The following is a 27,116-nucleotide window of genomic DNA, read 5'->3' as shown; positions in this document are numbered from 1 at the left end:
CGTTGTTAATAAGGGAATACAAGTATTTTTCACCCTAGATCCTTACCTTTCTGCTTCGAGTCGCATCTCCTCCCTCTTTTGCCTTCTAAGTTCTCTGCGACGTTCAAAATCATCCATGGTGTGATTTCAGGTTCAGGGAGACCAGATGACGTCTGGACCTGAAGGAGAGGAGGTAGAGTCAATATCATAGATAACTCAGTGTGTTACCTCTCTTTCAGTCACTGTGGACCCTCTCCCATTTGCCAGTCTCCTGATTTTTCTTTACTCTTAGAAAGCTGATAAGGTAGCCAGTGATCAATTTCTGACTCCTGAGCCAAGTTAAATTCAGTCTCATTCATGAATCTCTTAGAGACAAGTGAGTAAGATCCCAAGATTATATATTCTTTTAAAAAGACCTCAGGAGACGGAGAGGTTTTGAAGACTTGAAATATTGGTAGAATCACTTGAAATTCTACTGAATGATTTTGTTCTTTGTAACTTGCTGAACCCCAGACCAAAGTTATGAAAAAGTGAACAAAGAAGGAGGAAAACAGGAATGATAAACAGAAAAGAAAAGTGGCAAGAAGAGGAATATGTAGGAACTAGGAGAAAAGTGAAAGCGAGAAATAAAATAATACAGTATCTCGGCGTATAATGTGCATATTCTCAAAGAAGCATCAGGATTTTAATAAAGACTGCAGCAGTAACATCATGAATAAACATCATGAAGCAACATTTTTAAAAGCAGTTAAGTGGTGATCAAGCTGTTTTCCAAGTTCTAAAATCTCTGCTCTTTCTACGGATGTAACCCAACCATTTTACCCTTTCCTACCTCCTCTGTGATGGTTTTAATTCCGGAAAGACCTTCCCCTTCCAACTCTTTAAATGAGGAGCCCGTTTCCCCTGCGTTTTTGTGCCATGGAGTCAAGTATTCCAGAATTCCCCTGCAGCCCCCAAACCCAAAATGACTACCAGAAAGGGGGAAGCGGGCTCTTTTTGTCCTTGCTTTGTTTACAGAGCTGTCAGTGGTTAGTTAAACTCGGCCTGGAATCTGGCATTTAAGGCCTGCTTGAAGATTGTTTCCTGTGCGGAACGGGAGGCCTCCACTTCCTCTGGAATCCTAGACTCTCTGCTGCACTCGAATCACAAAAATATTTTCCAGCCCTTTCTGTGCACATGAGACAAGCCATTTGCCCTGTGTGAGAAAATAAGGAGCTGTACAAAACCTAAAGCCATCACACCTGAAGACATCTTTGTTTGAAGGAGCAAAAAACAAAACTTAGATTCTGAAGCCAAGTTCAGAAACCTTCTTAAATAAATTGTCCAATTCTTTTATTTTCAAATGTTTTTTCCCCTCTTAAAAAATCCCACAAAAACAAAAATAAAAGCTCAGCCAACAAAAGCAAAACTATACAATGTTTGAATTTTTCCCCTTTTTATCGTCTAAGGTGTTATTAATGTTGCTTATAAATCTTTAGAAATTCAAATCTTGGTGTTTATTTGGAGTTTTAAATTTTTGGTGTTTATCTATCTTACTCTTACCAAGAGTACTTCCTGAGGCTTTGCTAGCTGTGAAAGAAACAACTCATTTTCTTTCTTATTATTTCATCAACCATAAAGAAATTTTTCTACACTTTCCAATCTGGTCTACAATTATCAGAATGGAAAAAGAAAAAGTGATTTGAGAGTTCCCTAAGAGGCCATCCGAGGGCCCTTCTCCCTGGGGTAGGCTCCTGTTCTGACCACAGGGCAGGAGTGTGTGAGGACAGCCCTGTGGGCAGTAGGATCTAAACTCATGGACTCGAATGCCAGGTGTAGTGGGAGAGCAGACTCTTCTCTTCCTTCAGTGTGGTCTTTTGTTGCATATAAAGTGCCCCTTGAATAACTTTAGCAATAGCAAACAGACATGGGAAAAAGAGGTCCATCTATAAGCAAACAATTTTACCTTTTAAAATTTATCCAAGTAGCTTGAAGAGCATCCTCTAAGCCTCTGTCTGGTTTTTGCTCCTACCTCATCAAATTTAAGCTGTCATTCTGGCTGTTTGTCAGCAACAGTGGTTCTCAGCCTATACCTCTGGTGGAGGTGCTAATGAGCAGTGAAATGAATATCTCCAAGCAGGCTGGAGAGGTACATGGTCTGCAGAGCCCAGCAGTGTCTTGGAGTACTTAGAGGGAAGTGAAACTAACATCGTGAGGTCACTTCCGCAGGCCATCCTCACTGGCTCTCAACCCACACAAATTCTTTTTCTACTACCCATTCTCTTCTCCCACTTCTCACCTTCTCTTGCTTACTTGGGCACTTTTTCTTTCCCAGCCATAGAAAAACTACCTGTCGTTTGAGTGCTGCTGAGTGTATATGTGGAGGCACCCAGAGGGAGAGAGAGTGTGTGTGCCATTTCCTACACACCAGTGCTTTTCTAGGTGAGGCTTTGTGCACATGAGTGGGTGTAGCTTAGAGGAAAGCACAAAACCACATCTGTGTACCATGTGGTATGACTGTTGGTGGTGTGTGTGTGTGTGGTGTGTGTTTCTTGTGTGTGGGGGAGAGAAGGTGTATGTGTGTATGAAAATTGTTCTCAGTATCAACCCAGGATGGGGCTGGAGATCCTCCTTCATCCCTGCACCCTTACATCACAGAGCTTTTCGGCCCTTCTCCAGCATCTTCCCTTTGTAAGAGGAGCCATGTCTAGGTAGAATGGTAAGTGATTTTTTTCTTTCTCTTCTATGTCCCCAGGCAGTAATCCCTCATTTCCTGCCCTACCCCTACTCAGTGCTGAATTCTTTTCAGCAACATTGGTTAGGAAACAAACTCTCAACCAATGAAGGGATGAAAAGTCAAGACAGGGAGATTCCATCAGTCGTGAGGCTCTGGGTGTCACAAATAGTGTGAAAGAGCTAAGTATTGATGTTTGTGACAGATGGGTTCTTGGAGAGTTTTATGAAAATCTAAATTTTTGTGCTCGAGGGGGGATTGTAGTCATGCTATAGAAAGATTTACTGAGGTGGCTTCTTTCGTAAAGAGGGGAAAAACAAAAACCTTAACAGAGGCAGATAAGTCATCACCTATGTACATGTCTGTGTTTTCAATATGGGTTCTCATAGATTGGATTTTCTTTTAAAACAGGGCCTGCCTACACTGCCATGATTAAGAAATAAGTCAGTGTCAAAGGTTTCAGGCCAGATGCAGTGGTTCACGCCGGTAATCCCAACGCTTTGGGAGGCCGAGGTAGGTGGATCACTTGAGGTCAGGAGTTCGAGACCAGCCTGGCCAACATGGTAAACCCCATCTTTACTAAAAACACAACAAATTAGCTGGGCGTGGTGGCAGATTACTGTAATCCTAGCTACTTGGGAGACTGAGGCAGGAGAATCACTTGAACCTGTGAGGTGGAGTTTGCAGTGAGCTGAGATTGGGCCACTTCACTGCAGCCTGAGCAACAGAGCAAGACTCCATCTCAAAAAAAAAGGAAAGAAAAAAGATTTCAATCATCGAACACACTGCCGTTCCTTTTTTTTTCTTTTTTTGAAATGGAGTTTCACTCTTGTCACCCAAGCTGGAGTGCAATGATGCGATCTCAGTGCACTGCAACCTCTGCCTCCCACGTTCGAGAAATTCTCCTGCCTCAGCCTCCCGAGTCCCTGGGATTACAGGTGTACACCACCACACCCGGCTAATTTTATTATTTTTAGTAGAGACAGGGTTTCACCACGTTGGCCAGGCTGGTCTCGAACTCCTGACCTCAGGTGATCATCCCACCTCGGCCTCCCAAAGTGCTGGGATTATAGGCATGAGCCACCGTGCCTGGCCTGCCCTTCTTTTTGAACAAAGCCACAAGCCTGCAGCCCAGGGGATTGGCATGATGTGACAAGAGGTGTGTCCTGCATCTTACCACCACGCCAGGGCTTCCGGGACTTTCCTCTCTTCCCTTTCTTTCCTCCTTGCTTTTTTTTCTCTGCCTCTTTTTAAAGGCGGAATATTGATTGGTGTTTCTTCTGACATTAAAAAATTTTTCTCTTTCTTTGTCACTTTTTTTCTTCTCTATATCCCACCCTATGTTGGAAATTAAAGTATGTTTATATTTATTAAAACTAATTTATGGCTCTTTTCCTTTAAAAATTTAGTTCAATAGCTAATGTGCATCTTTCAACCAAGAAATTTATTATGTTTTATATTCACAAAGTTTTTGCTGTTTTCTTTTTCCCTCTATGGGCATGTGGCCCTCAGTATAGATATTTCCCGTGACGCCTTTACAAGGAGAACTAGTAAGTTTCTGCTTTTGTTTGGGTCAGGGTTGGTGGCAGATAAGCCATTTTAGGTGTGTGTGGGTGTACTCACCTGTGCACGCGCACATGTGTAAATTCAGTCAAGGCAGGAGATGTTTGTGAGCAGGTGGCTTTCTAACCCAGCACTCAACACTTAGGGACAAAGTCATATGGAAGAAGCTAAGTCTTATCTACTTTTTGGGCAGTGCCAATATTGGTTTGGAATGCAAGAATAATAAAATCTGTTGTATCCGGGACACTGAATAAGTTACATCCAAAAGGAGCTAACATTTATTGAATATGTACTGTGTGGCAGGCCATTTTTTAAGCCTTTAACATTTTAATGAATAGACTTTATTGCTTAGAGCAGAAAAAAAGCGAGTAGAGAGTACAGAGTTCCCACATATTCCCCCCTCCCCAACTCCTGCCCACATTTTCTCCTGCATTTGGAGATAGAGTCTTTGCAGATGTAGTCAAGATGAGGTGATTAGGGTGGTCCCTTATCCAATATAAAGGTGTCCTTATGAAAAGGGGAAATTTGGCACAGAGACAAACACACAAGAGGGGAGATAATATGAAGGCATGGTGAGATGCCATGAGAAAGTGGAGACAAGGAAGACCTAAGGTTTTCACCAGAAAGCTGGGAAAGAGAAATGGGGCAAACCCTTCCCCAGCGCATTCAGAGGGAGCCTGGCCATGCTGACACCTCCATTTCAAACTTCAGCTCTCCATAACAGTGGGACAAGAAATTACTGTTATTCTAAACCAACTAGTGTGTGGTACTTTGTTATGGCAGCCCTAGGAAACTATTAGGAACATCTTGCAGTAGTGTGGTACATTTGTTCCAATTGACAAAATGCAATATTCATGCATTATTATTAACTAAAGTTCATAGTTTACATTAAGGTTCACTCTTTGTTGTATAGTTTCAAAGGTTTCACCAAATACCGAATGTCATGTATTCACCATAGTAGCCTCATACAGAATAGTTTCACTGCCCTAAAAATCCCACCTGCTCCACTTGTTCATCCTTTCCCTCTCCTTACTCCCAAATCCTGGCAACCACTGATGTTTTTATGTCTCTACAGCTTTGGCTTTTCCAGAATATCATATAGTTGGAATCATACAGTATGTCTGTAGCCTTTTCTGATTGGCATATTCTACTTAACAATACACATTTAAGTTTCCTTCAAGTCTTTTCATGGCTGATAGCTCCGCTGGGCCATTAAAATATATGTAATTTTACTTTATCTGGGTAAGAAATCTGTGAGGTAGCTAGTATAATTCCCATCTTATGGAATTTCAAAGTATATGCTCTTAACCACTATAATAGGACTAATCCACTATTTCGCTCTAGGATTTGTTTTCCATTTCAGGGAACAAACAAGAGTGCCCCAAAGAAGTTCTGAGAGGACTATTATCACTGATTGCCACATTGATTCATTGGATCATATAACCTTAGGTAAGAAATAATCCTAAAAATTACCTGTGCCTTCAGTTTACAACCTGTTTGGTTTAAATCATAGAATTATCAAGTCACAAAAGATCTCAATTGAATCAGCCTTCCAAATGCTTATTTCATCTCCGTTAATTTATTGTTAGGGCTTTGTAAAATTCATAACTCAGGATGGCTGTATCCTCGACAGCATCATTGCATACTCTTCTTCAGTATCTTAGTTTCGTCTCTTATATTGCACCTTCTTCATTACACACATTTCTCCTCTAACCCACTATATTCTCATTCACAACATCATCATTTCTCTGCTCTTGCAAGGAATTCTAGTCTTGGAACACTCAAAACCATTATTAGACAGGTCCTCTCTGACTAGTCATCATTTTGCACCCACTGTAAATTTCATGATTCAGCTACCTCGATGAGGTCTCACAAAAACATTTATACAATCAATATTCAATAAATATTTACCAAACAGCTACTATGTGCCGGGTACTGTTCTAGACACTGGGATATAACAGTGAACAAGACAGAAAAGGTCTTTGCCTTCCTAGAATTGATGGTTCAGACTTTTTTGCTTCTTTAAACTTCCACCAGGCTTATCACACTCATCTTCAACCTTGGACCATACCCATCACCTGCTTTCTGTTTTGTGTTCTTGAGATTCAGTGCTTTGTGGGAGAAAGGGTGCATGTTGTGTCTATCCTAAAGATTTGCATTCATTTCAGTTGTGCCATCGCTGCAACTCAGTGATGTTTCTCTTCATCCTACAGCTATTGGGTGATTTCTGGGTATAACATACTCCAGCAGATTTCCTACCTCTGATCTGCAATGATCGTCACTCACCTTGACCCTTTAACTGTTTTCCTCCCTTGGCAAATAGTGACCTGGAATGAGACCTAGGAGACTGAAACTGAAGCTCTATGAGCTTTGTTTCTCTATAAAGTGAGCTGGTTGGAGAGATAATATTCAAAGTTTCATCTTACTCCACATAATAATACTATGAATGTATACCTGCTTGAGCCAGTAAAGCTGGAGGTATCACGCATGACATATCCATGCTTCTTCCTCCTTCCCAGATGTAAATGTCTTGAGTATCTAAGTCTGTTCTCATTTAATTGTTTGATCTAGAAACCATTAACCTTCCTTTCAAGCTGATCATACCACAGCATCCTAGATAAAAAATATTTTATTACCTCTCAAATATGTCTTACAACTTTCTACCTCTACATTTTTACTCATTCTTTTTAATCCACATCTTCACTATCCATATTTTTATTCCATCATGAATTTCGGGCTCAAATTTTACTTCCCTCATGATACCCTTTCCTGAGAACCCTAGCTTAAGTGTGACAGTTCCCTCCTTGAATGTCTATAATTCATTTTGATAATCAATAACACACTGTCGGCTGCAGCTCATCAATTGTTCTCTTTCACTTGTCTTTAAATATTTGTATTAATATTTTACTTTCCATATGCTTTTGTTCTTAAGGCCACTTATGAAAAGATATAGTCTTTTAAAAAATTTTTCCACAATTGGGACAGAGTAGGCACTCAGAAATTGTAGCCAATTTGAGCCACTGGATTTTTATTCTAGATTTTACCATTCTGAGTATGGAAAATGTAATTCAAGCCAGTTCATCTCTCTGTACTTTATTGACTGATCAGTGTTTACAAAGTGAATCAAAGACCTTGGTAATTGACTATGTATGAATCTCAAAAATTATATAAACCCACATTTGCAGTAGTTACACAGTAAATCTGGCAGCACTTTCTTTCCGACTGTACAAAATGAACTTTTGTCCTTTTCGAAAAAATCAATTTATCAACCCACTTTGCTCTTTTCTGAACTGAATGGTTCATTTGGGATTCGAAAACCAAATAAACAAATGGATTATAATGTACAGTTTACACTTAACTTTCGCTCAACCTTCACCATCTTGTTCCAAAACTCTGTGCTACTTTAAAAAAACACATGCATATACCAAGGCAGGTCTGTCAAGAACAGCAGCATAGAAATAAGAATGAATACGATCAACCTGAGGCACTTTGTCCTTTCAAGGTGTTTCTTTTCTCTAATCAGTGGAATCCAAAACACAAAGCCCTACTAAGGGCAGGTTAACAGGTTATGACCTGTTTTTCCCTTGCCTTCCCTGCACAATCTTTTAGTATTACCATTTCTCTATTTGTACTTCTCCACTAGCAAACAGAAGAGCTGGCATTATTAAAGCCAATGTCTTCATGCCCTCTCTTTCACCTTCTGAGTAGCAGACAGTTTGGGTAGTTTAGATCTGTGAAATGATGGTTTTTGTATATACTAACATCAACACTTAGGAAGACACCATGTTTAGGGACTTTAGGTTGCATCTTCCAGTGTTATCACAAATAAAACCACCTTAATTTGGAGCACTTTATATTTTTCAAAACTTTATGGTTACCATTATTTGATCCTCTCAGGGAAGAAGAATCAATTCAACCCCATTTAAAGAAAGGAGACTGAGACATATAAAGCTTTGACATTAGCTCCTTAACCACTACAAATCAGTGGAAAACCAGGATTGGCATTTAGACTAATTTCTAAACCAACTTGAAAGTTGCTTAGAAGAGTGAAGAGAAGTGAAAATGTGCGACATGACTTCTGTTTTCTTTTCAAGCATTTAAATACTTTTCCTTGATGAACTCAAGGAGAATTAGGCTGAAAGACAGAGTTTAATGCTAAATCACAATAGGCAGGCTGCTCTTTTGGCCCCTAGAGAAGAGCAAATGACATAAGTGTAAACCCTAAGGCAAAGTGGAAATTCTCCACTAACTTGTGTCCATGTGAGAAAAAATGCATAGACTTGCTACAAATATGTAAAGATGCTTTCTAAATGTATGCCTGACTAACAGAGGCATTCACAATATTATCACACATAATTCAGATGCAGGGAGGGCCAGCTCCAGCAGAACTACCCAAAAATGGGGGTGCATGGAAAGGGCAGATCCCTGTCTCTGAAAAAAGCCAGGGAGAAGTGAAGTGGCCATCTGTTTAGGGTTATGGTGAAAATATGTTTTTTAAGATTCTAAGGCTATGCTGTCCAATATGGTAGCCACCAGCCATGAGGTCATTTAAATTTAATTGAAAATAAATAAAATTTAAAATTCAGTTTCACCAGTCCCATTTCAAGAGCTCAGTGGCCATTACGTGGTTAGTGGCCCCCATATAAGATGGTGCAGAGAACATTTTCACCACTGCAGAAAGTTCTATTGGACAGCCCTGCTATAAGATCTTCCAACTTCTGGCTGGGCATGGTGGCTCACACCTGTGATCCCAGCACTTTGGGAGGCCGAGGCAGGTGGATCACAAGGTCAGGGGATCGAGACCATCCTGGCCAACATGGTGAAACCCTGTCTCTACTCAAATTACAAAAATTAGCTGGGTGTGGTGGTACGCGCCTTGAGTAGTAGTCCCAGCTACTCAAGAGGCTGAGGCAGGAGAATCACTTGAACCCAGGAGGTGGAAGTTGCAGTGAGCCGAGGTCACACCACTGCACTCCAGCCTGGCGACAGAATAAGACTGTCTCAGGAAAAACAAAAAATAGATCTTCCAACTCCTAATATGAAGTGATTGTACTGAGTGAAGTAATGCTATGCACTTCACAGACATGAAGGTAAGTTAGACATGGTCTCTGTCTTCAAAGACCTTACAATCTCATAGAAAAGATATGATAAGGTGTGGTGTTATGTAGGGCAACATCTCAAAGCATGGCTGTGCTCTCCTAATTCCCTCATCGATACTCTCTCCATTTTCCTGTGGAGGCTCTTTGGATGGGGGCAATCTTGCTGTGACTGGGCACTTGCAACTGAGAAAGTAAAATGCTTGGCAAATGCAAAAGAAGCTGAGACACTGGCTGAAGAAAGATCACACTTCAAGTTAAGTAACAAGGCCCAAGAGTGGTTCACATGGAATGAAAGTTCAGAAACCATGGGTCTTTCCCAATTGTAAACATTCTGCAGAGATCACCATATTTTACATAAAAGTAGTTTAATTTGTGCATGACCTTCTGGACTTGCTGAACTACTCATCTTAAAAAAAAAAAAAAATCAGCAACTCATGTGCCTGCTTTTTGTGACTGGTTTGCTCAGCTAACACTTCCAGTTTAGTGATCAAAAACCACATACAGAGCCTTGGCCAGCTATCTTGCTAATATAAAGTAGGAGAGCTTAGATGGCAGGATGCAAATCCATTTATATTGCTGAAAACAATTCAAAGGTGTGTTCTAGAGGTGCTTTGTTAATAGCAGTATTTTTGTATGTGAAGGACAAGCTGTTATTGATCAGGGACTAATTAGTCTCTAGTGAATTATTTGACGTCTGTTCATTATGATCATCAGGTGTGTCTACTGTAGTCTGAAACTGCAAAGCAGGTTAAAAACTATCTTCTAGAAGTTTATAATCCAAGGTGGAAAGCTTTGAAACCCAACTAAAGGACATTATCTGCTATGTCCCTTGGACATAATAGACATATAATTTAAGCATATACATTTACAGATAAATAATAAGTTGAAAAGTACTTAGATTGAGTCCTCTTTCTTTACATTTAGATGGTAATTTAGATAGTAATGAGTCATTTCGATAGTAGTTTCACTTATTTGTTAGTTTGGGGATACCTGGACTTTTCATCAGGTAGGGAATGGCTCACAGTTGGGGCCTGCTTAAGAATAGCACAAAACCATAGGATCTTTGAACAAGTGACCCAATAACCTGAGTTTGTACTAACACCCATATTGTATTTCTATTGGAACACTTAGTCTCTAGCTTGTATTTTAATTACCAAGTATGTATTTGTCTTCTGTAAAAGGTTGTTATATCTTAGAAGTGATTACTCTCTTTCATGATTCTTCAAAGTTCTTAACCGACTATTTTTCTTATACTCAGCTTTAGGCTCACACTTGTTGAGCTGGAACAGATGCCAGGGCAGTGCTTATTTGTAGAACTTAGTTGTTAAACGAATGAACTTGGCTAAGATGTTATCAAAAGGCGGTGTCTCTGGCTGAGCTCTTAGTAACCTTGGAAATGGCGGTGGTTTACTATGGAACTCTATTTTATATTTTGATTTGTAGTTGCGGTTGTTTTTCTCTAGCGGAAAAGAACTTGGTCTTAGAGAGACATTTCGGTTTCAGGAAGAGGAGTATTAGGCATTTAACCGAGGGAATAGGTTTGTTCTTGGATGTTGAAAGAAAAAGAAGACATGATGAATAAGAAAAGAAGAGAATCAGAATTCAGCTGATATACTTCAAATTTCCGCAGCCTTTGGAAAGTCCTTGCTACTCCTCCATCATAATTAGAGAACACTGACATTCAGAGCCGATTTAAATGTTTCCATCAGTCTAAAAAAAGTGTTGCCTGATTGTGCTTTCTAAGCATGCTCAGTAATTAGAAACATAAGGTACCATTCTGGAGGTTTGCTTGGGACCCTACCCTTCCCAGGCCTTGTGTGGCAACCCATTGGCTACAGGACTTTTATCTTTTCTCACCATCTCTTAGGAGCCCCAGCCTAGATCACAGGAAAAGTGTGAGGTTGCCATGGGCATTCCTGGAAAAACTAGATGCTTCCGGCGCCACTTTAGACTTTAAAATACACAGAAGAAGCTCACTCTGCCTGCCTGTTTCCTCGCTAAAGCACTATAGCTCTGTACTATACGTGGAAGGCAACAGTTCAAGGATTCAAACCAAAAGAGGCAAAAGGAGGATCTTTGTGACAACCAGATTGAAATGGCATCCTTGCTCGCTTCTTAGAACAAGAAAGCTGTTCCAGCAGCTGACGTTAGAGTTCCTCACACTCTTGCTGAAAAACCTGTGCTTTGCAGAGTGTAGGGTTAGAATACCATCTAAGAAGCAGCAGCAACAGCTTTCTACTTCTGACAATATCTACAAAGAAAATGGAAAAATACTTGTAATCAAGGACTTCAACTCGACAGTTACCTAGCTTGTCAAATTAAAACATGTGGCAACCACCTGCTGAATATCTTGAAAGAATGATACTTTCTTGTTTCTCTCCCTGACTTAAAATCTCCTTGGAGTACATTTGCAATTCCTAATTTTTCACACTTAAACAAAAGCTGTCCACACTATGTTTAAAGATGACTAAGCAATTTTGTATTAAGTAACCAAAGAGCACCCTGCCAATTTTAGAATAATTAAGTTTCTGCAGCCTAATATAAACAGTTCCAAGAACTACATGCGGCCTACCAAAAGTATATATTACAAGTAGTCAATCCTGTGGCCAGCTGGCAGACAGATCAACATATTAAAGTAGAATTGTTCAGAATTTGGAGTATTATTTTTCTTTTCTCCCAGTATTTTTTCTGCATCCAACATTGTTTCTTTGGGAATGTTTTCAAGTACACAAAGCAAGAAACTATTGTGGGATTGCACCTCTTGTAAACGAATGAGCATTTCTCTTGAGATCCTTTGGAATGCACCTATCATTCCCATTTCAATTCCATCTACACAGGCAGCCAAAGAAAAATGGAGCAAATGAATCCACCTTCGTACCCCTCAAGTGAAAGCATTCGTATTTTGCTTGATCACCAGAAAGATCTGCATTGACCGCTGGACAAGTGAATGTGGACATTACGCCATAGGTCTGTTGAGTACCAAAACACCTTTCTAACCCTAGATCCTTGCACTGTGCATTAGTCTGCTCTTGCAGTGCTCTAAAGAACTATCTGAGACTGTGTAATTTATAAAGAAAAGAGTTAATTGGCTCATTATTCTGCAGACTGTATAAGTAACATGGCTGGGGAGGCCTCAGGAGACTTTCTTTTTTTTTTTTTTAAATGGAGTCTTGCTCTGTCGCCCAGACTGGAGTGCAGTGGCGTGATGTCAGCTCACTGCAAGCTCCCCTTCCTGGGTTCACGCCATTCTCCTGCCTCAGCCTCCCGAGTACAGGCGTGTGCCATCACGCCCGGCTAATTTTTTTTGTATTTTTAGTAGAGATGAGGTTTGACTGTGTTAGCCAGGATGGTCTCTATCTCCTGACCTCATGATCCGCCTGCCTCAGCCTCCCAAAGTACTGGGATTATAGGCATGAGCCACGACGCCTGGCCCGCCTCAGGACACTTTCAATCGTTGTAGAAGGCAAACAGGAAGCAGGCATGCCTGACATGGCCGAGTAGGAGGAAGAAAGAGCAGGGGAGGTGCCGCACACTTTTAAACAGCCATATCTTGTGAGAACTCACTCAGTATCAGGAGAACAGTAAGGGGGGAAATCCTTCCCCATGATCCAGTCGCCTCCCACCAGGCCCCTCCTCCAACAATGGGGATCACAATTCAACATGAGATTTGGCAGGGACACAAATCCAAACCATATCACACTGCCTTTACCAGATAGCATCGTGGGCCAGAATTTCTTGCTAATAAGGCTAAAGTCACAGATTTATCCCACCAGGAATGAGTTACTCATTTGAGGGGAAAAAATCCTAAACTACAGCCCTGTGCTATGACATTAATCCTGGCCAGCTATATGACAGATATAGCTGACCACCTTAAATCGAGAAAATAGAGATAGTTAGTTTAGCCTATCCTGCCGTGACCTTCAGTAGTGTGTATGGCCAAATGAATGTGAGTGTGTCATCACACAAAAGGCCCGGACATATTCAGCTGCATTATAAGTCCTGTCGTCTTCTGCATTATATTTAAATTCAGATACAGTCAAGAGCAGCTGAGACTCTATAACTATCATCCCAATGAGAACTTTAATAAAAACATTCAATGGCGATCATTAAAAAGTCAGGAAACAACAGATGCTGGAGACCGTGTGGAGAAATAGGAACACTTTTACACTGTTGGTGGGAGTGTAAATTAGTTCAACCATTGTGGAAGACAGTGTGGCAATTCCTCAAGGATTTAGATCTAGAAATACCATTTGACCCAGCAATCCCATTACTGGGTGTATACCCAAAGGATTATAAATCATTTTCCTATAAAGACACATGCACTCATGTTTATCGGAGCACTATTCACAATAGCAAAGACTTGGAACCAACCCAAATGTCCATCAATGATAGACTGAATAAAAAAATTGTGGCACATATACACCATGGAATACTATGCAGCCATAAAAAAGGATGAGTTCATGTCCTTTGCAGGGACATCGATGAAGCTGGAAATCATCATTCTCAGCAAACTAACACAAGAACAGAAAACCAAACACCACATGTATTCACTTATAAGTGGAAGCTGAACAATGAGAACACATGGACACAGGGAGGGGAACATCACACACTGGGACCTGTTTGGGGGGTGGGGGGCTAGGGGAGGGATAGCATTAGGAGAAATACCTAATGTAGGTGATGGGTTGATGGGTGCAGTAAACCACCATGGCACGTGTATACCTATGTAACAAACCTGCACGTTCTGCACATGTACCCCAGAACTTAAAGTATAATAAAAATAAGTAAATAAATAAATTCAATAAATGTTTATGAAATATTATTCATGTACTAGCTACCTTGCTTAGTGTAGGATATAAGATGTGAACGCAACTATTCTGCCCTCAAGATGCTTGTAGCCTGATGGTGGAGATGGGCAATCAACAAATAAAATACAAATTAAGATAATGTCAGGAAGAAACCAAAAAAGAAGAAAAAAAGAAGCTACTATGAGAGAGAACTACAGGAACAATCTAATGGTTTCCTATGTGTTAGATTAAGATCTGGGCAGTGGCTGGGTGCGGTGGCTCAAGCCTGTAATCCCAGCACTTTGGGAGGCCGAGATGGGCGGATCACGAGGTCAGGAGATCGAGACCATCCTGGCTAACACGGTGAAACCCCGTCTCTACTAAAAAATACAAAAAACTAGCCGGGCGAGGTGGCGGGTGCCTGTAGTCCCAGCTACTCGGGAGGCTGAGGCAGGAGAATGGCATAAACCCTGCAGGCGGAGCTTGCAGTGAGCTGAGATCTCGCCACTGCACTCCAGCCCGGGCGACAGAGCCAGACTCTGTCTCAAAAAAAAAAAAAAAAAAAAAAGATCTGGGCGGTAATCACTTTTTCCAAAAGGAATGGCATTAATATATATATAGACATGAATTCATACAGGGAACATAAATTTATCAGACTGGAGTTTGTATTCATTCAACAAATTAAATTGACATCGGGTACGTGCCAGACATTCTCTCCCCTACGTGCAGATAAATATAATTCCTTTCCACTTCTGTCTCCTAAATAGGTGGGTGAGGAGAAAAGCAACTAGTCAGATTTGAGGGATGGTGAACTAGTCTCACCCACTTCTTTCCCACTTCAGGTCCTACATAAGTTACAAAAAATTAATGATCCATCAGAAGCTGTTGCCAGAATTCATGCAGACCCAGGGAATCCATGTTAAGACATTAGCTTCACGTGGCTAAGGTGGGAGGCATGAAAGAGAGCATCTTTCTAGACCCATCCAGCTCCGTGAACTTCCGACAATAAAAACATGGTTCTAACCCATCATCAAGCAGAAATATGCTGATTTAAACAAAGCTGGTCCACCGTGTTTTTCAAATGCTGGTGCTTGATTCCAAGAAACAAACAGTCCATAATAAATTTATCCCAGTGGCAGAACATCTCACAACCAGCTTTTCCACTTTGAATACCACAAACAGACCTTTTATTTGTTGACACACAGCCCCTGGACATTCATGAAAACAAGATGTTCTCTTGCTGCTTTTTAAGTTAAACAGATTTAAGTCAAGGTCTCAGCTCTCAGCCGAATTTTAAAAACAGATGTTACATAGCAAAAAGGCTGCACTGACCCCAGCAACAAGAGGCTATTTCACTTGAACTTGGATATTCTTTGTCAGCAGGAGAAGTGATCAAAGGTGCTTTAAACTGGAGGCAGGAGCAGCCCAGGGTTTACTACTGTCTCCATTCAGTGACTGCCTAGAAGGTCTGGGAAGCTGTTGGGTATTCGGGACTCTTGTTTTGGGAATAAATGTGGCTGGGAAGGGCTGGTGATTGGGAGGTGCAAATTCCTTGGTTTTGAATGGAGTTATTCAGGAAAAATGATCTTCCTCCCACATACCACCATCTTGTTTCTCTGAAGACCCCAGAAACTCTCTGTGAAATGACTCCACTCTTTCCATCACATGATTCCTTTCCCCACCCTACCCTCCCATGCAAACACAACTCACAGCCAAGTCAAACTCCTGAGTCCTGCAATGATTTCACCCTCGTTTCTCCTCTGGGCCTTTGTCCCTGGCTTCCTGCCGCCCATAACCTGAAGTGCCCTCCACTTCTGCAAATCCCATATATTTTTCTAGAGTCCAGCTCAAGTCGTATCTTCATCCCAGAACCACCCTCCCTTTCAGCTTCTACAGCAATTATTGGCCTTGTTCTTGGTGATCGATACTACATGGCCTTGTTATTCAAAGGTTTTATACCATCGCTTTCTCTTTACCAAGTCTGAAGCTGCTCGGTGTCAGGGCCTGCATCTCCTCTGACACCCTCTCACAGTGCTGAGTACTTTGCTATGCAGTTATGTATCAATAGAAATATTTGCCGAGTTGAACTCCTTGAAAAGCTTAAGAATCCTGGCCTGAGACTCCAAGTTCCAAATAATGTCGCAGCTATGATCCCCTGTGCTGTTTGCCCCATGTTCTTGTTTTACTTCTTCTGGGCACATTATAGAATTGTGCTTGCCTCTTGTGGTCTTCTGGGGCCAAGTGGCTAATTCTGGTCAGTGAGTTTTGAGCAGAAGTATCATGTCACTTCTAGGGTAGCCTTGCCAGTAGGAGACCCTCCAAAGAGCTATTTTCTCTCCACCATGGTTGGTAAGATTTCCAGACAGTCATAGTCTGTAGAGGTTGCTAAGCGTGGATGACAGTGATGTGGACTAGAAACCGTTGCCTATCCAGGGTTAGTGACAAAGCATGAGTGATAAACACGTGTTCGTTTTGAAGTTGCTGAGATTTTAGCTGTTTCTGACACCAGTATAACCTAGCTTGTCATGACTGATTAAGTCTTGGCCAGCTCTGACGTTAGGTTGTACTCATTTCTGTTTCTTAGCAAGTACTTGCTCAGATTCTTGATTTCCTATTTCCCTTCTGAGACCTTTAGTTTAGATACAGGGATAAGTAGGTTAACCGGAACACTGTTTGCAGGTAGGGTATCAAGGAGTGGAAGTGACTCATATTTCAATTCCTTATGGGCCCATCTCTCTACTTCAATGAGCCATAAAACTGCCACTAACTATAGCAGTGTTCATGTGTTACGTGATCATTCATTTACATCAGGCATGACAAACTCAAATAGTTTAAAGGACCAAAGAGGTAACTATTTGGGGAGTGGTAGCTTATGGGAAAATGGAGAACATATGCATGCCTGCATCCCTATGAGCATTCAGACTCAAAATTTTTTTTTAAATGCTTGTATTAGTCTATTCTCACACTGCTAATAAAGACATATCTGAGAGTGGGTAATTTATAAAGGAAAGAGGTTTAATGGACTCACAGTTCCACATGGCTGGGGAGGCCTCACAATCATGGCGGAAAGTAAATGAGGAGCAAAGGGACGTCTTACATGGCGGCAGGCAAGAGAGTGTGTGTATGGGGGAAATCCCCTTTATAAAACCATCAGATCTTGTGAGACTTATTCACCATCACATGAGAACAGCACAGGGCAAAACCCATTCCCAAGATTCAATTACTTCCCACCTGGTCCCTCCCATGACACATGGGGATTATCACAATTCAAGGTGAGATTTGAGTGGGGACACAAAGCCAAACCACATCAATGCTGGACAAGGGAAGCACATTTGCAGGGCAGCATGGGCCTTGGGTTGCTGGTTTGTGACCCTGATTTCTACAGTCTTTCACTGATGACTGACCATGTGCCATGTTAGGCACTGTGAGGAGTTGCAAGAGTGAACCCACAAGCAATCCCATACAGCTTTCAGTCTAGATGGATAAGTTGATTTATTTAGACAACAGTTATGTAGCACTTACTATGTGCCAAGCACAGTTCTAAGAACTGTGATAATATCAGTTTAAATCCTTGTGACAATCCTTATTATCTCCATTTTACAGATGAAAAGACAGAGGCCCGGAGAAGGTGAGTCATTGGCCCACGGTCACATAGCTAGTAAGTGGTAGAGCTGGGATCTACATCCAGGCAACCCAGCCCCAGATTGTATGCTTTTAATTACAACACTCTGTTACATCTCACAAGACCTGTAAATGGATGATACAAAGTAGACTGTGGCAAGGACCTCGATGATGAAATGATCACGTGATTGCCTGGAAGGATTTATGTTCTTCTTCTAATGCTCTTACTAGGAGCTGTTTCCTGTCAGCAGGAGGCCTTGGCCTGCTTGATGTTAGGTTCCGTTCATATTTGATGTTTATTAATGAAGTAAAAATGAATCTTCTGTTTATATTCACTTGTGCTCTGGCAAACTGATTTATTATTTCACTTAAGTGGGGTTCACTTTAGAAAATAAGCTGAATTTGTCTTAAAGCCTTAAAAAAATAAATGATCACATTTCACACTTTGACGATTTCTTTGCTTTGCTCACTTAATTAGCTTTAGACATGATGCTAAATCATCTCAGTTTATCTGTGTCAGTTTCAGGGCAGGTCCAGGTTTTGTGGGACCTGAAGATTATTTGAGAGGCCTTCTTGGAAAACCAGAATACAATAGTAAATGTAAAAAGTTAGGCACGGGGGTGTTGAGGCAAGGACCTCTCCCCGTGAGAGGCCCTATGGCTTAAGCTCTACTGACTTTGGGGTAAATTGGCTTCTGGTCTCTCATCATTGATTCTCATGAGCATTTCATAAAAATATCACAGCACCCTTATTTTGCTTTTAAGTTCAATTACTAGCAGCTCTCCATATCCATGGGTTCTGCATCCATAGAGTCAATCAACCAGGGATAGAAACATAATTAAAAAAAAATGTAATTGAAAAAAACCATACAACAATAAAAAAAAAGGAAATATAGTATAATAGTGATTTACATAGCATTTGCATTTTATTAGGTGTTAGAAGTAGAGATGATTTAAAGTATACACGAGAATCTGCATAGATTATATGCAAATACTATGCCTTTGTATATCAGGGAATTGAGCATCAGTATATTTTGGTATCCTGGGAGTCCTGAAACCAATCCCCTATGGATACAGAGGAAGGAGCATACTTGAAACTACTTTATAATCTGCTTTTAACAACATTCTATACAAAAGTTATAATCTAGGAAACAAATAAGGAAGGGGCAATTATGCATTACCCTTCAAGTGATTTGCAGAAAAGTAGATTTACAGATACAGGCAGTGCATGCCTGTGTTTTGCCTATAAACTGCATAATAAAGTATGATAGGTAGATGAGAGGGCAGAGAAATTTACAATATTATGACCCTTTGCCAAGACGAGGCCAATGAAAAATAAATACAGTATCAGAAATCACAATTTATGTCACTGAACGCGTCATTGGATTCACAAAATGTTCCACTGCATTTAATTTTTAAAAAGTCCATTTTATGGTAAGGAATACTAGAATTGCAAATGTAACACAGACCTAATATGGCACGTGAGATGGAGAAGGTCCAATCCAGTGATATCTGTAGAGTGAATGAATTAATGCATGTTTAAGGAAGGTGCTAATGGTGGTCACAGGCTTCCCTCATCAACCCCAACTTATAATTGCATTTTTAAATTTATAAACCATGAGCCAGTAATGGGAGACAGTTACATAGATCCCTGGAGTCTCTCATAATAACAAATGTCTTTATATTTATACTTTTGTAATTCTGTGTGAAATCAGATTCAACATCATGGTATCATATACTTATGGGAGGAATTCTTTGAGGAACTTGGAGAAAATGCTCCTAAAAGTGCTTCTTCCTTAGGGCCCAACATGAATGCAATATGTTTGCATTCATTCCCGTCTGCATCCTGTGGATATGATAAAATGCTTTCCCCCAAACTCAGGACGCCCCATTCCATGATATATCATATTTGCTCATTCAAGAACAGGATTCAATATTAACGTTGGCCTTCTTTACTGCTCTTTAGCAACGTGTTTTCAGCCAAGTATATTAAACTAGTCAGCTGCCCTTTTCTCCTGTCAGTAAAACAGCCAGTATCCTAAAATCACAGCTCATTTGTACCACATTGGCGTGAATATTCAGACTCCATTTGTCTCTAGCTCTTAGAGGCTGGTGTTAGAGTGGGTGATGGACATTTTGTTTTGAATTAGCAAAAGGGAGGAGGAAAGAAAAAATCCAAGTTATAAGTTTGAGCTAAAATATGTTTCAGGGAATGCAGCTCTGCCTTTTCCTCTAGGAAATGTCTATTTAAAAAAAAAAATCTAGATTTAATTTGGCACTAGGTTGAGCCTGGGATGCAGAGAATAGTAGGAAGGAAAATGTCTTAGGGTTTTTTTTTTTCCCCCTAGACTGTTTGTTCTGCTTAAGTCCTATTAGAGTATTGTTGCACGGAGTGGCATGAGATGTGCACAACTTAATCTTGTTAGGCATCCTACAGCAGAGTTCAGAAGCAGTTGAGTCTGTGTCCTGCAACTGTACAAATCCTATTAGAGTTGGAACCTTAGGAAAGGCTTGATAGTTTTTGGTTCAGAGCTAAACAGCACAATCATTCTTTTCTCTTTACTTGTGTACTCACGCGCGCTTATGGGAACAAAAGCCTGGAAAGGAGTTCTAGACAAGAGCTCCTGGCACCGTTGTGTGTTTTACTCCCTGCTCTGTCCCTCTTCTCAGCACAGTCTTTCTCTGTCAATGGTCACGCCAGGCAGGAAGGTGTGTTTTTGTGGAGGTGCCTCTCAAGACCAGGTGCAATTCCCTGGCTGGGGAAACACGTTTATTTGGGCAAAGTTACTAAAGCTGCACGTGGTGATGTTGGAATGTCCTCCACCCTCTTTACTATGAAGGTTTCCAGAATGCTGGGAGTCCCATGGTGTCTGTGACCTTGTGTCCCCTCAATCCTTAACCAGATCTGGACTGTGCCCAGACTCATCGTGGATTTTGATTCTCATATCTCATGACAAGGACCCTGAGAGCAGTCTCCTTGAGAGGAGACTCCCAGGGAAGGGAGTGGATGCCAGACCTTCTCCCATATGAGCCTAGTTCTACAGCTACTACCGAAAACCCACAGGAAGGAATCTTAGTTTAAGAAATATCCCTTCAGATCCTACTATAAAAGGCTTGGGCCCACCTAAACCAAAGGAGACTAAGGACTTTGTCAGGGTTTCCAGGGAGGCTCATTTTGCAAAACTCAAGAAAAGAAGAAGAAAATAAAAACCCAAACTTCTCTTTCCACTCCATCTGGAGCTTCAACTGACTCCAAAAATATTGACCCACAGTGGTTATAAAATCTCCCATTTGAAAATGAGGGCAAAGTCTTCGAAGTGCTTACAACTCAAAGCATTTCTTTTACATGCTCATAGGAAAATGATCCTTCTCTCCAAACCTGTGAGCTGATTGAAATTAATGAAACACAGTCGGGAGGCACCTATGTTGGCCACCAGCCATCATTCATTGGAAAACCCCAACTAGACCATTCATGGATTGCAAAGGGTTTCCTCTTGCTTTCCACATTTCTCATTTGATATACATAGCAATTTGCATAAAATCACTGACCCAGGTGTCACTGACATTTTGGGTACCTTCAAGAAAATGGGCATCTTTTTCCTGGCTACTCCAAGAACACAAAGAGGAAAGTGTGAAAGTGGGTTCTTGGAGATAGCTGGTGTCTCAATATACATTTAAAACGATCGGATGAGGCAGGAGAATAAAGAAACGCGGGAGGTGGCTTCCAGATCTCTGATAGCCTCTTCTGCTAATAATCAGAAAATCACCCTGAAGATCAAGGGTTTCTATTAAGGAAGGAGAACTAAGGGAGAGAGAAGAAAAATAAAGTAAAAGCAAGGCGAGAACTTAAAGGAAAAGAAATAACACTTTGGAAAATAAAAGAGAGATGAATAAATACCTTTACCCCTTTCATTTGCATCATGCTAGCAGAGCAAATTAGGGAAATTCAGCCCAGGGGTTAATATGACTCCATGAGAAATGACATTTGATGGTGAGGCCTAGAGAGGGGAGGCTGGTAATGACTGTCAGGGGTCATGGCCTGGCCCCTCCACTCTCTGGTCTGGCAGGGAAACCCTAAAATACTGCCAAAGCTTATTCTAGGGAGCAAGTGGAGTGGGACAATCAGCAGGGGACAATGGACAAAGGAGGAAGTTCAAGGAAAAAGAGGCACAGTCCTCCACCCCTATCTGGGGCCTTTACTGACTAAACAATATGATGCTCTGTGACCACTGCATTGCAGCCACCTGACCCTGAAAACGACCTGCCCCTGTCTCTCTTTGGTCATTAAGGATTCTCATCCTGGCCTCCCCTTCTGTCCATTCTGATCAGCTCTGATTGGCTGATGAAGAAAATGGGCCCAAAGGAAGTTTGTCTAGGATTCCCTGAGCAGGCAGCAGGGGAGTCAGACAATGACCATAGGTGGAGTTAGCAAGAAGGGAGCAAAGGTGGGTGGGGCTAGGCTCACAGGAATGGTTTGGGGCATAGTCCCCAAAAGACAGGACAGAGAAGGAACAAAATAGGTCCAAAAACGCAAGGGAAGAAAAAATACACACATTAGCTCATCTACATGTTCTCACACAGCTTCATTAGAAGTATTGTGTAGTGTTCTTCCTCTTGGACGGGTCCTTCTCCTATTATCTAGCAGGAAAAGTTTCCATATACAATTTCTGATGGAATCTTTAAGTCACTGCTCCTCTCCCTCTACAGTCTTCCTTGGTGGCCTCATCCATTGACACACTGCTGCTTCCTGCCTGTAGGCGGTGACTGTGAACATCTCTGGTTCTCACCTGACCTTCAGACCTGCATATGCATTGTTTTCTAGACACGTGCCCTTGCATGTCCCCCAGGCTTTAAACTCAGTAAGTCCCTCTTGGATTCCCAAACAGTATTCTCATGGAAAGGCCACCTTAACTGGGGCATGCTTGTGCTATTTACTGTTTCCTGCCTCTTTGGGAGAAAGGTAACTCTCCTGCCATTAGTCAATCACACCTTTCTTTCAATCTTTCTCCTCAGCCTTAACTTATTTCTACCTGTCTTAGGGGGCAGGAAGTGAGGAGAAAGCATCATTAATACTCATCCTTTGGAGACAGTCTTAAAGCAAATAAATTGTAGGTTCAGAAGCTGCATCTAATCCTCTTTCCATTCATTCATTCATTCATTCATTCATTCAACAAATATTACAAAGTTTCTACTGTATACAAAACATCTCCTCTAGTGCCTTTTACATCTCCTCTAGTGCTATGAGAGATGTAAAAGGCACACTCTCTGATTTCAGAATTTATAGACTGTCATAAGGAAATGAGAGCTGTACACAAATGACTATAATACACTGTAGGAACTGCAAATGCTCTGAGAGTAATGTAATCGCTAAGGGAGTTCAGAAGGGGAGAATCAGAGGGAAGCCCATGTGCAATAAACAAAAAAATCAGCATATTAGAGAGAGAAAATGATGGCAGCAGCATTATGGACTGAATAGTATTTCCCCCAAATTCATACGTTGAAATCCTAACTTTCAGGACCTCAGAATGTAACTGCATTTGGAGATAAGTTCTTCAAAGAGCGATTAAGTTAAAATGAGGTCTTTAGGGTGGGCCTAATCCAATATGACTGGTGTTTTTACAAGAAGAGGAAATTTGGGCACAGAGAGAAAGACACCAGACAGGTGTGTGCCTGGAGAGACTACCATGTGAAGACACAGGGAGAAGGTGGCCATCTGCAAGGAGGGCCTCGAGAAATCCACCATGCCAGCACCTTGATCTCAGACTTCCAGCCTCCAGAATGGTGAGAAAAGAAATCTCTGTTGTTTAAGCCACCCAGTCTGTGGATTTTCACTATGGCAGCCTGAGAAAACTTGCAGGGGGGCAACAGATAGAATCTTGAAACAACAATTGCCTGAGTGGTGTGCTGAACTCCTGAAGAACTTTCCTACCTACTGGAGCCAAGCTCAGCAAAATTGTGAATGAGTGAAGTGTCCTTTGGTTTCTCCATCCTCTAAAGTGGAAATCCCCTCTTTCACCTCCCTAGGTGGTCCTTGTTCTGGTAGAAGTTTTCTTCCCAGGTGAGAGATTTGTTGAAAGTGAGGGGTACTTAGTGCTCCTGAGATCACCAGTGTTTGCACAAAGGTGAGCTTATTCATCTTGGAAGGCTGACTCATGTTGTCTTTATTGATTCAAATCACTAGCATTTTCACAAGAAGTGAAGACTTCATGATTTATCAGGACGGTTTTGTGAAAGATATTAATTATATTGCAGGAAACATTTAACAATAAAGAAAAAAAAATCAGATTACAAAACAGGATACAAGACTTGATAGATCCTTCAAAACTTGATAGATTTTAACTGATTAATTAACTGGTAAGTAAAGTAGGAGGGCCGTAGCAGAAAAACTGGTCTCTCACAGTGCATCTTTAGATGTAAGAAGTTAGAATACCAGGCACAGAGACTGGGTAATTCCTAAGAGCAGAGCCCAAAGTATTAATAAAACATAAACTTTACTCACAGGTCAGCAATCAGATGTCTGAGCCTTCTGGTAGATCACCAATCCCTGTGGAATTTGATTTGATGATCTTGAAATGTTCCAATGATACCTGGAATAAAAGGAGGATCGAAACATAATTAAGTTGAATGAATTTTAGTTAATACAGACTATATATTTTCAAATATCATTTCTTCCTCAAGTACTGTTGTTAGAATCTAAAGGAAGAAATAAGGCAGCGGTAGAAATAGCTATTGTGCATTTGCATTTTAAGGAAAATACAGTTATTGCAGAGTCCATCTCAGAATTATTCTGAATAAATTATTCTGGAGAAAGAGGTATAGTTAAGACAAACCCGGGGACAGTATCTAATTGCCAAGTTTCTTTTTTGCTGCTCCCAATCCCCTCAGTATTTTTATTTTAAAATTTGAGAATGAATAAAGGGAAAGTGAAGGAAGAAAATGTTATAAGTGGAAAACTTTTTGGTCTATAGTGTCTGTGTATGTCCACAAACTATCTTGTTAGTGAGACAAAGACAGAAAGGCTTTCAAGAGAAAACATAAAATGAATGGCAGAATCTCTAACAGTAGAGTTTGCCTTCAGATAATCTCTTTCCTTTCTATTTTCAGATTTAGGGTCTAAGGGCCAGAGTTGCGAAAGCATCTCACTCCCTGTTTTAAGATCTTTCTCTCCCATCAGTTACCTTGCAACTTCAAATAGATGCCCGGGTGAACCATTCCTCACTTGAGCCCTTTAAGCCATAGCTTAAAGCAGTGCCCGACACACAGATGCTGGCTGCCCTGGCTCAGAAGCAGTTGCCAAAGGTCTCTGCAGGGAAAGCTGAGTCTAGACCGGAGGTAGTAAGGAAGGAAAAGGCCCAAGATGAAGGAAGACGGGAAGGGAGCTGGGCCCTGTTAGGCAAATGAGCCTGTCTTCCTCCCCGAGTCCCCATTGCAGCCAGTGGCAAACAGCCAGGGACTAGTTATTGCTCCTTTGATTTAACCATCTCCTCAGGCATGGGGAGAAATGAGTTTTATATGAAAACATTTACTATGGGAGAACCAAGGTATAATAAAAAGAAAGAAGTAATTTCTTCCCTCTTGATCAGATTTCTAGTCCTCTAAGTATAGTGATTTTCTTAGAACCCTCAGGAAAAGTCATTTAGTAGCATGAACAACTGTAACTAGCACCTTTCTAGTTAAACATTTCTAAAAACATTGCTAGCACATATTTACAGGAGACGGTTAGTATCCTAATTTAAAATCTCTATTGCAAGTATTCTCAGAAAGATGGCAGGCCGGGCACGGTGGCTCACGCCTCTAATCCCAGCACTTTGGGAGGCTGAGGGGGGTGGATCACAAGGTCAGGAGATCGAGACCATCCTGTGAATGGTGAAACCCCATCTCTACTAAAAATCCAAAAAAGTAGCCGGGAGAGGTGGCGGGCGCCTGTAGTCCCAGCTACTCGGGGCTGAGGAGGGAGAATGGCATGAACCCGGGAGGCGGAGCTTGCAATGAGCTGAGGTTGCGCCACTGCACTCCACCCTGGGCGACAGAGTGAGACTCCGTCTCAAAAACAAAACGAAAAAACAAAAACAAACCAAAAAAAGATGGCATTTTCCAAATGGATACTAAGAGGCTGGTGGTGGGGGAAGAGGGGAGGATGTTATGATAACTTATTTCAACAGAGAATCATTGCAAAGGTTAAATTAGGGATCCTTTACAAAAATCAATAATTGTAAATAACTAACAAGAAGACCCAGATTTTCATTAATTTAAAATTTTATCTTACATGGTTGAATTAGGGTCTCTGATTTCAACATTACCGTTTTTATAAAACAATTCCTCAGTGACTTTTTCATAATATGATTTGCTTTCATTATGGAAATAATAATAACAACTATTGTTTGTTAAGTATTTTTCAGTGATAGGTCTTGTGCTAAACACATTGCACACATTATTTCATTTGATTACTGTAACAACCTTGTAAAATACATATTCTTATCTTAGGATAAGCACTGAGAAGTTCCTTGGCTGAAGTCATTTGCCCGAATTCACCCTGCTAGTGGTGAGGCCAGTATTCAAAGCCAGGGCCTGACCCACCGTGCTGGGTGTATCTGGTGGACACAGGAGCACATTTGTTTGTTCACTGAGTGAATCCTCTGCTCCAGGACACAGCACACAGTGATGTACAAGGGCTCTGCTTCCATGGAGCTTATATTCTGCTGGAGTTCAGACAACACACATTTCTGATGGTGAGCAAATAAAAAACAGCAGGATGTAAAGAGGTCCACTGAGGGTCCCTGGAGGTTGGTTGGTGAGGGACAGTCTCTCTGAACAGGAGACATCTAGGCTAAAAACACATTTCTAGGAAGAAGCCCCCAATGTAAAGATCTGAGGGAAGCATGTTCCAGGCAGAGCCCTTGAGAAGCCTGATGTGAGGCTTTTACGAGATGGCTGTGTGCTCTGGGATCATGAAACTCTTCCAAGTTACTCAGTCCATGTGAGATTCAGGCTCATATGTCTGTTCGTAGAGTACACAATGCTGAAAGATGTGCTGGACAGAGGGTGTTACCAAAAAACGATCCCCACAGGGCTGCCCTTGCTGGAAAGCATGAGGATCTGTCCCTGCCCAGAGATGAAAGTGCCAAAGAAGCACATGGTCACCTTTTTATCCAGTGCCCAGAGGGATGGAGGTTCCCCACTCCCTTTTTTGCTTGGTAGACTTCAAGAGAGCTGTGTTCTACAGGCTTGCACGAGCTCCTTTCATACATTACAGGATAAGGCAGATCATTTCTTTTTTTTTTTTTTTTTTTTTTTTTTGAGACGGAGTCTCGCTCTGTTGCCCAGGCTGGAGTGCAGTGGCCGGATCTCAGCTCACTGC

The 27,116-nt window shown here is 41.3% G+C and overlaps 1 protein-coding gene and 1 long non-coding RNA gene across 45 annotated transcripts in view; one reads left to right on the top strand and one right to left on the bottom strand.

Annotated features, from left to right (window-relative positions):
- Window positions 1-27,116, bottom strand: part of CALD1 (caldesmon 1) — a 271,434-nt gene that overhangs the window by 108,018 nt on the left and 136,300 nt on the right. For 41 of the 44 annotated variants that reach the window (XR_013415609.1, XR_013415613.1, XR_013415610.1 and 38 more), the window contains 2 exons: window positions 24,258-24,345; window positions 47-158 (listed from right to left, as the gene is read on the bottom strand). Coding sequence is in view for 38 of the 44 variants with exons in the window: in XM_077997402.1 (XP_077853528.1) it covers window positions 47-117 (71 nt within the window). In the remaining 6 variants the exon portion in view is untranslated. Of the gene's footprint in view, window positions 1-46; window positions 159-24,257; window positions 24,404-27,116 lie in introns of all 44 variants that reach the window. The other 3 variants (XM_077997385.1, XM_077997405.1, XM_077997414.1) reach the window with 1 other exon arrangement.
- Window positions 2,512-27,116, top strand: part of LOC114677039 (uncharacterized) — a 31,204-nt gene continuing 6,599 nt past the window's right edge. Inside the window, exons 1-3 of the long non-coding RNA XR_003728353.2 lie at window positions 2,512-2,681; window positions 5,600-5,704; window positions 17,742-17,766. This is a non-coding gene — a long non-coding RNA (uncharacterized LOC114677039). The remainder of the gene's footprint in view (window positions 2,682-5,599; window positions 5,705-17,741; window positions 17,767-27,116) is intronic.

The sequence above is a fragment of the Macaca mulatta genome, chromosome 3, assembly GCF_049350105.2.
Source record: "Macaca mulatta isolate MMU2019108-1 chromosome 3, T2T-MMU8v2.0, whole genome shotgun sequence".
Classification (NCBI taxonomy): Eukaryota; Metazoa; Chordata; class Mammalia; order Primates; family Cercopithecidae; genus Macaca; species Macaca mulatta.
The sequence above is the reverse complement of the archived record's forward strand: the minus strand, read 5'-3'. Positions and strand labels throughout refer to the sequence as shown.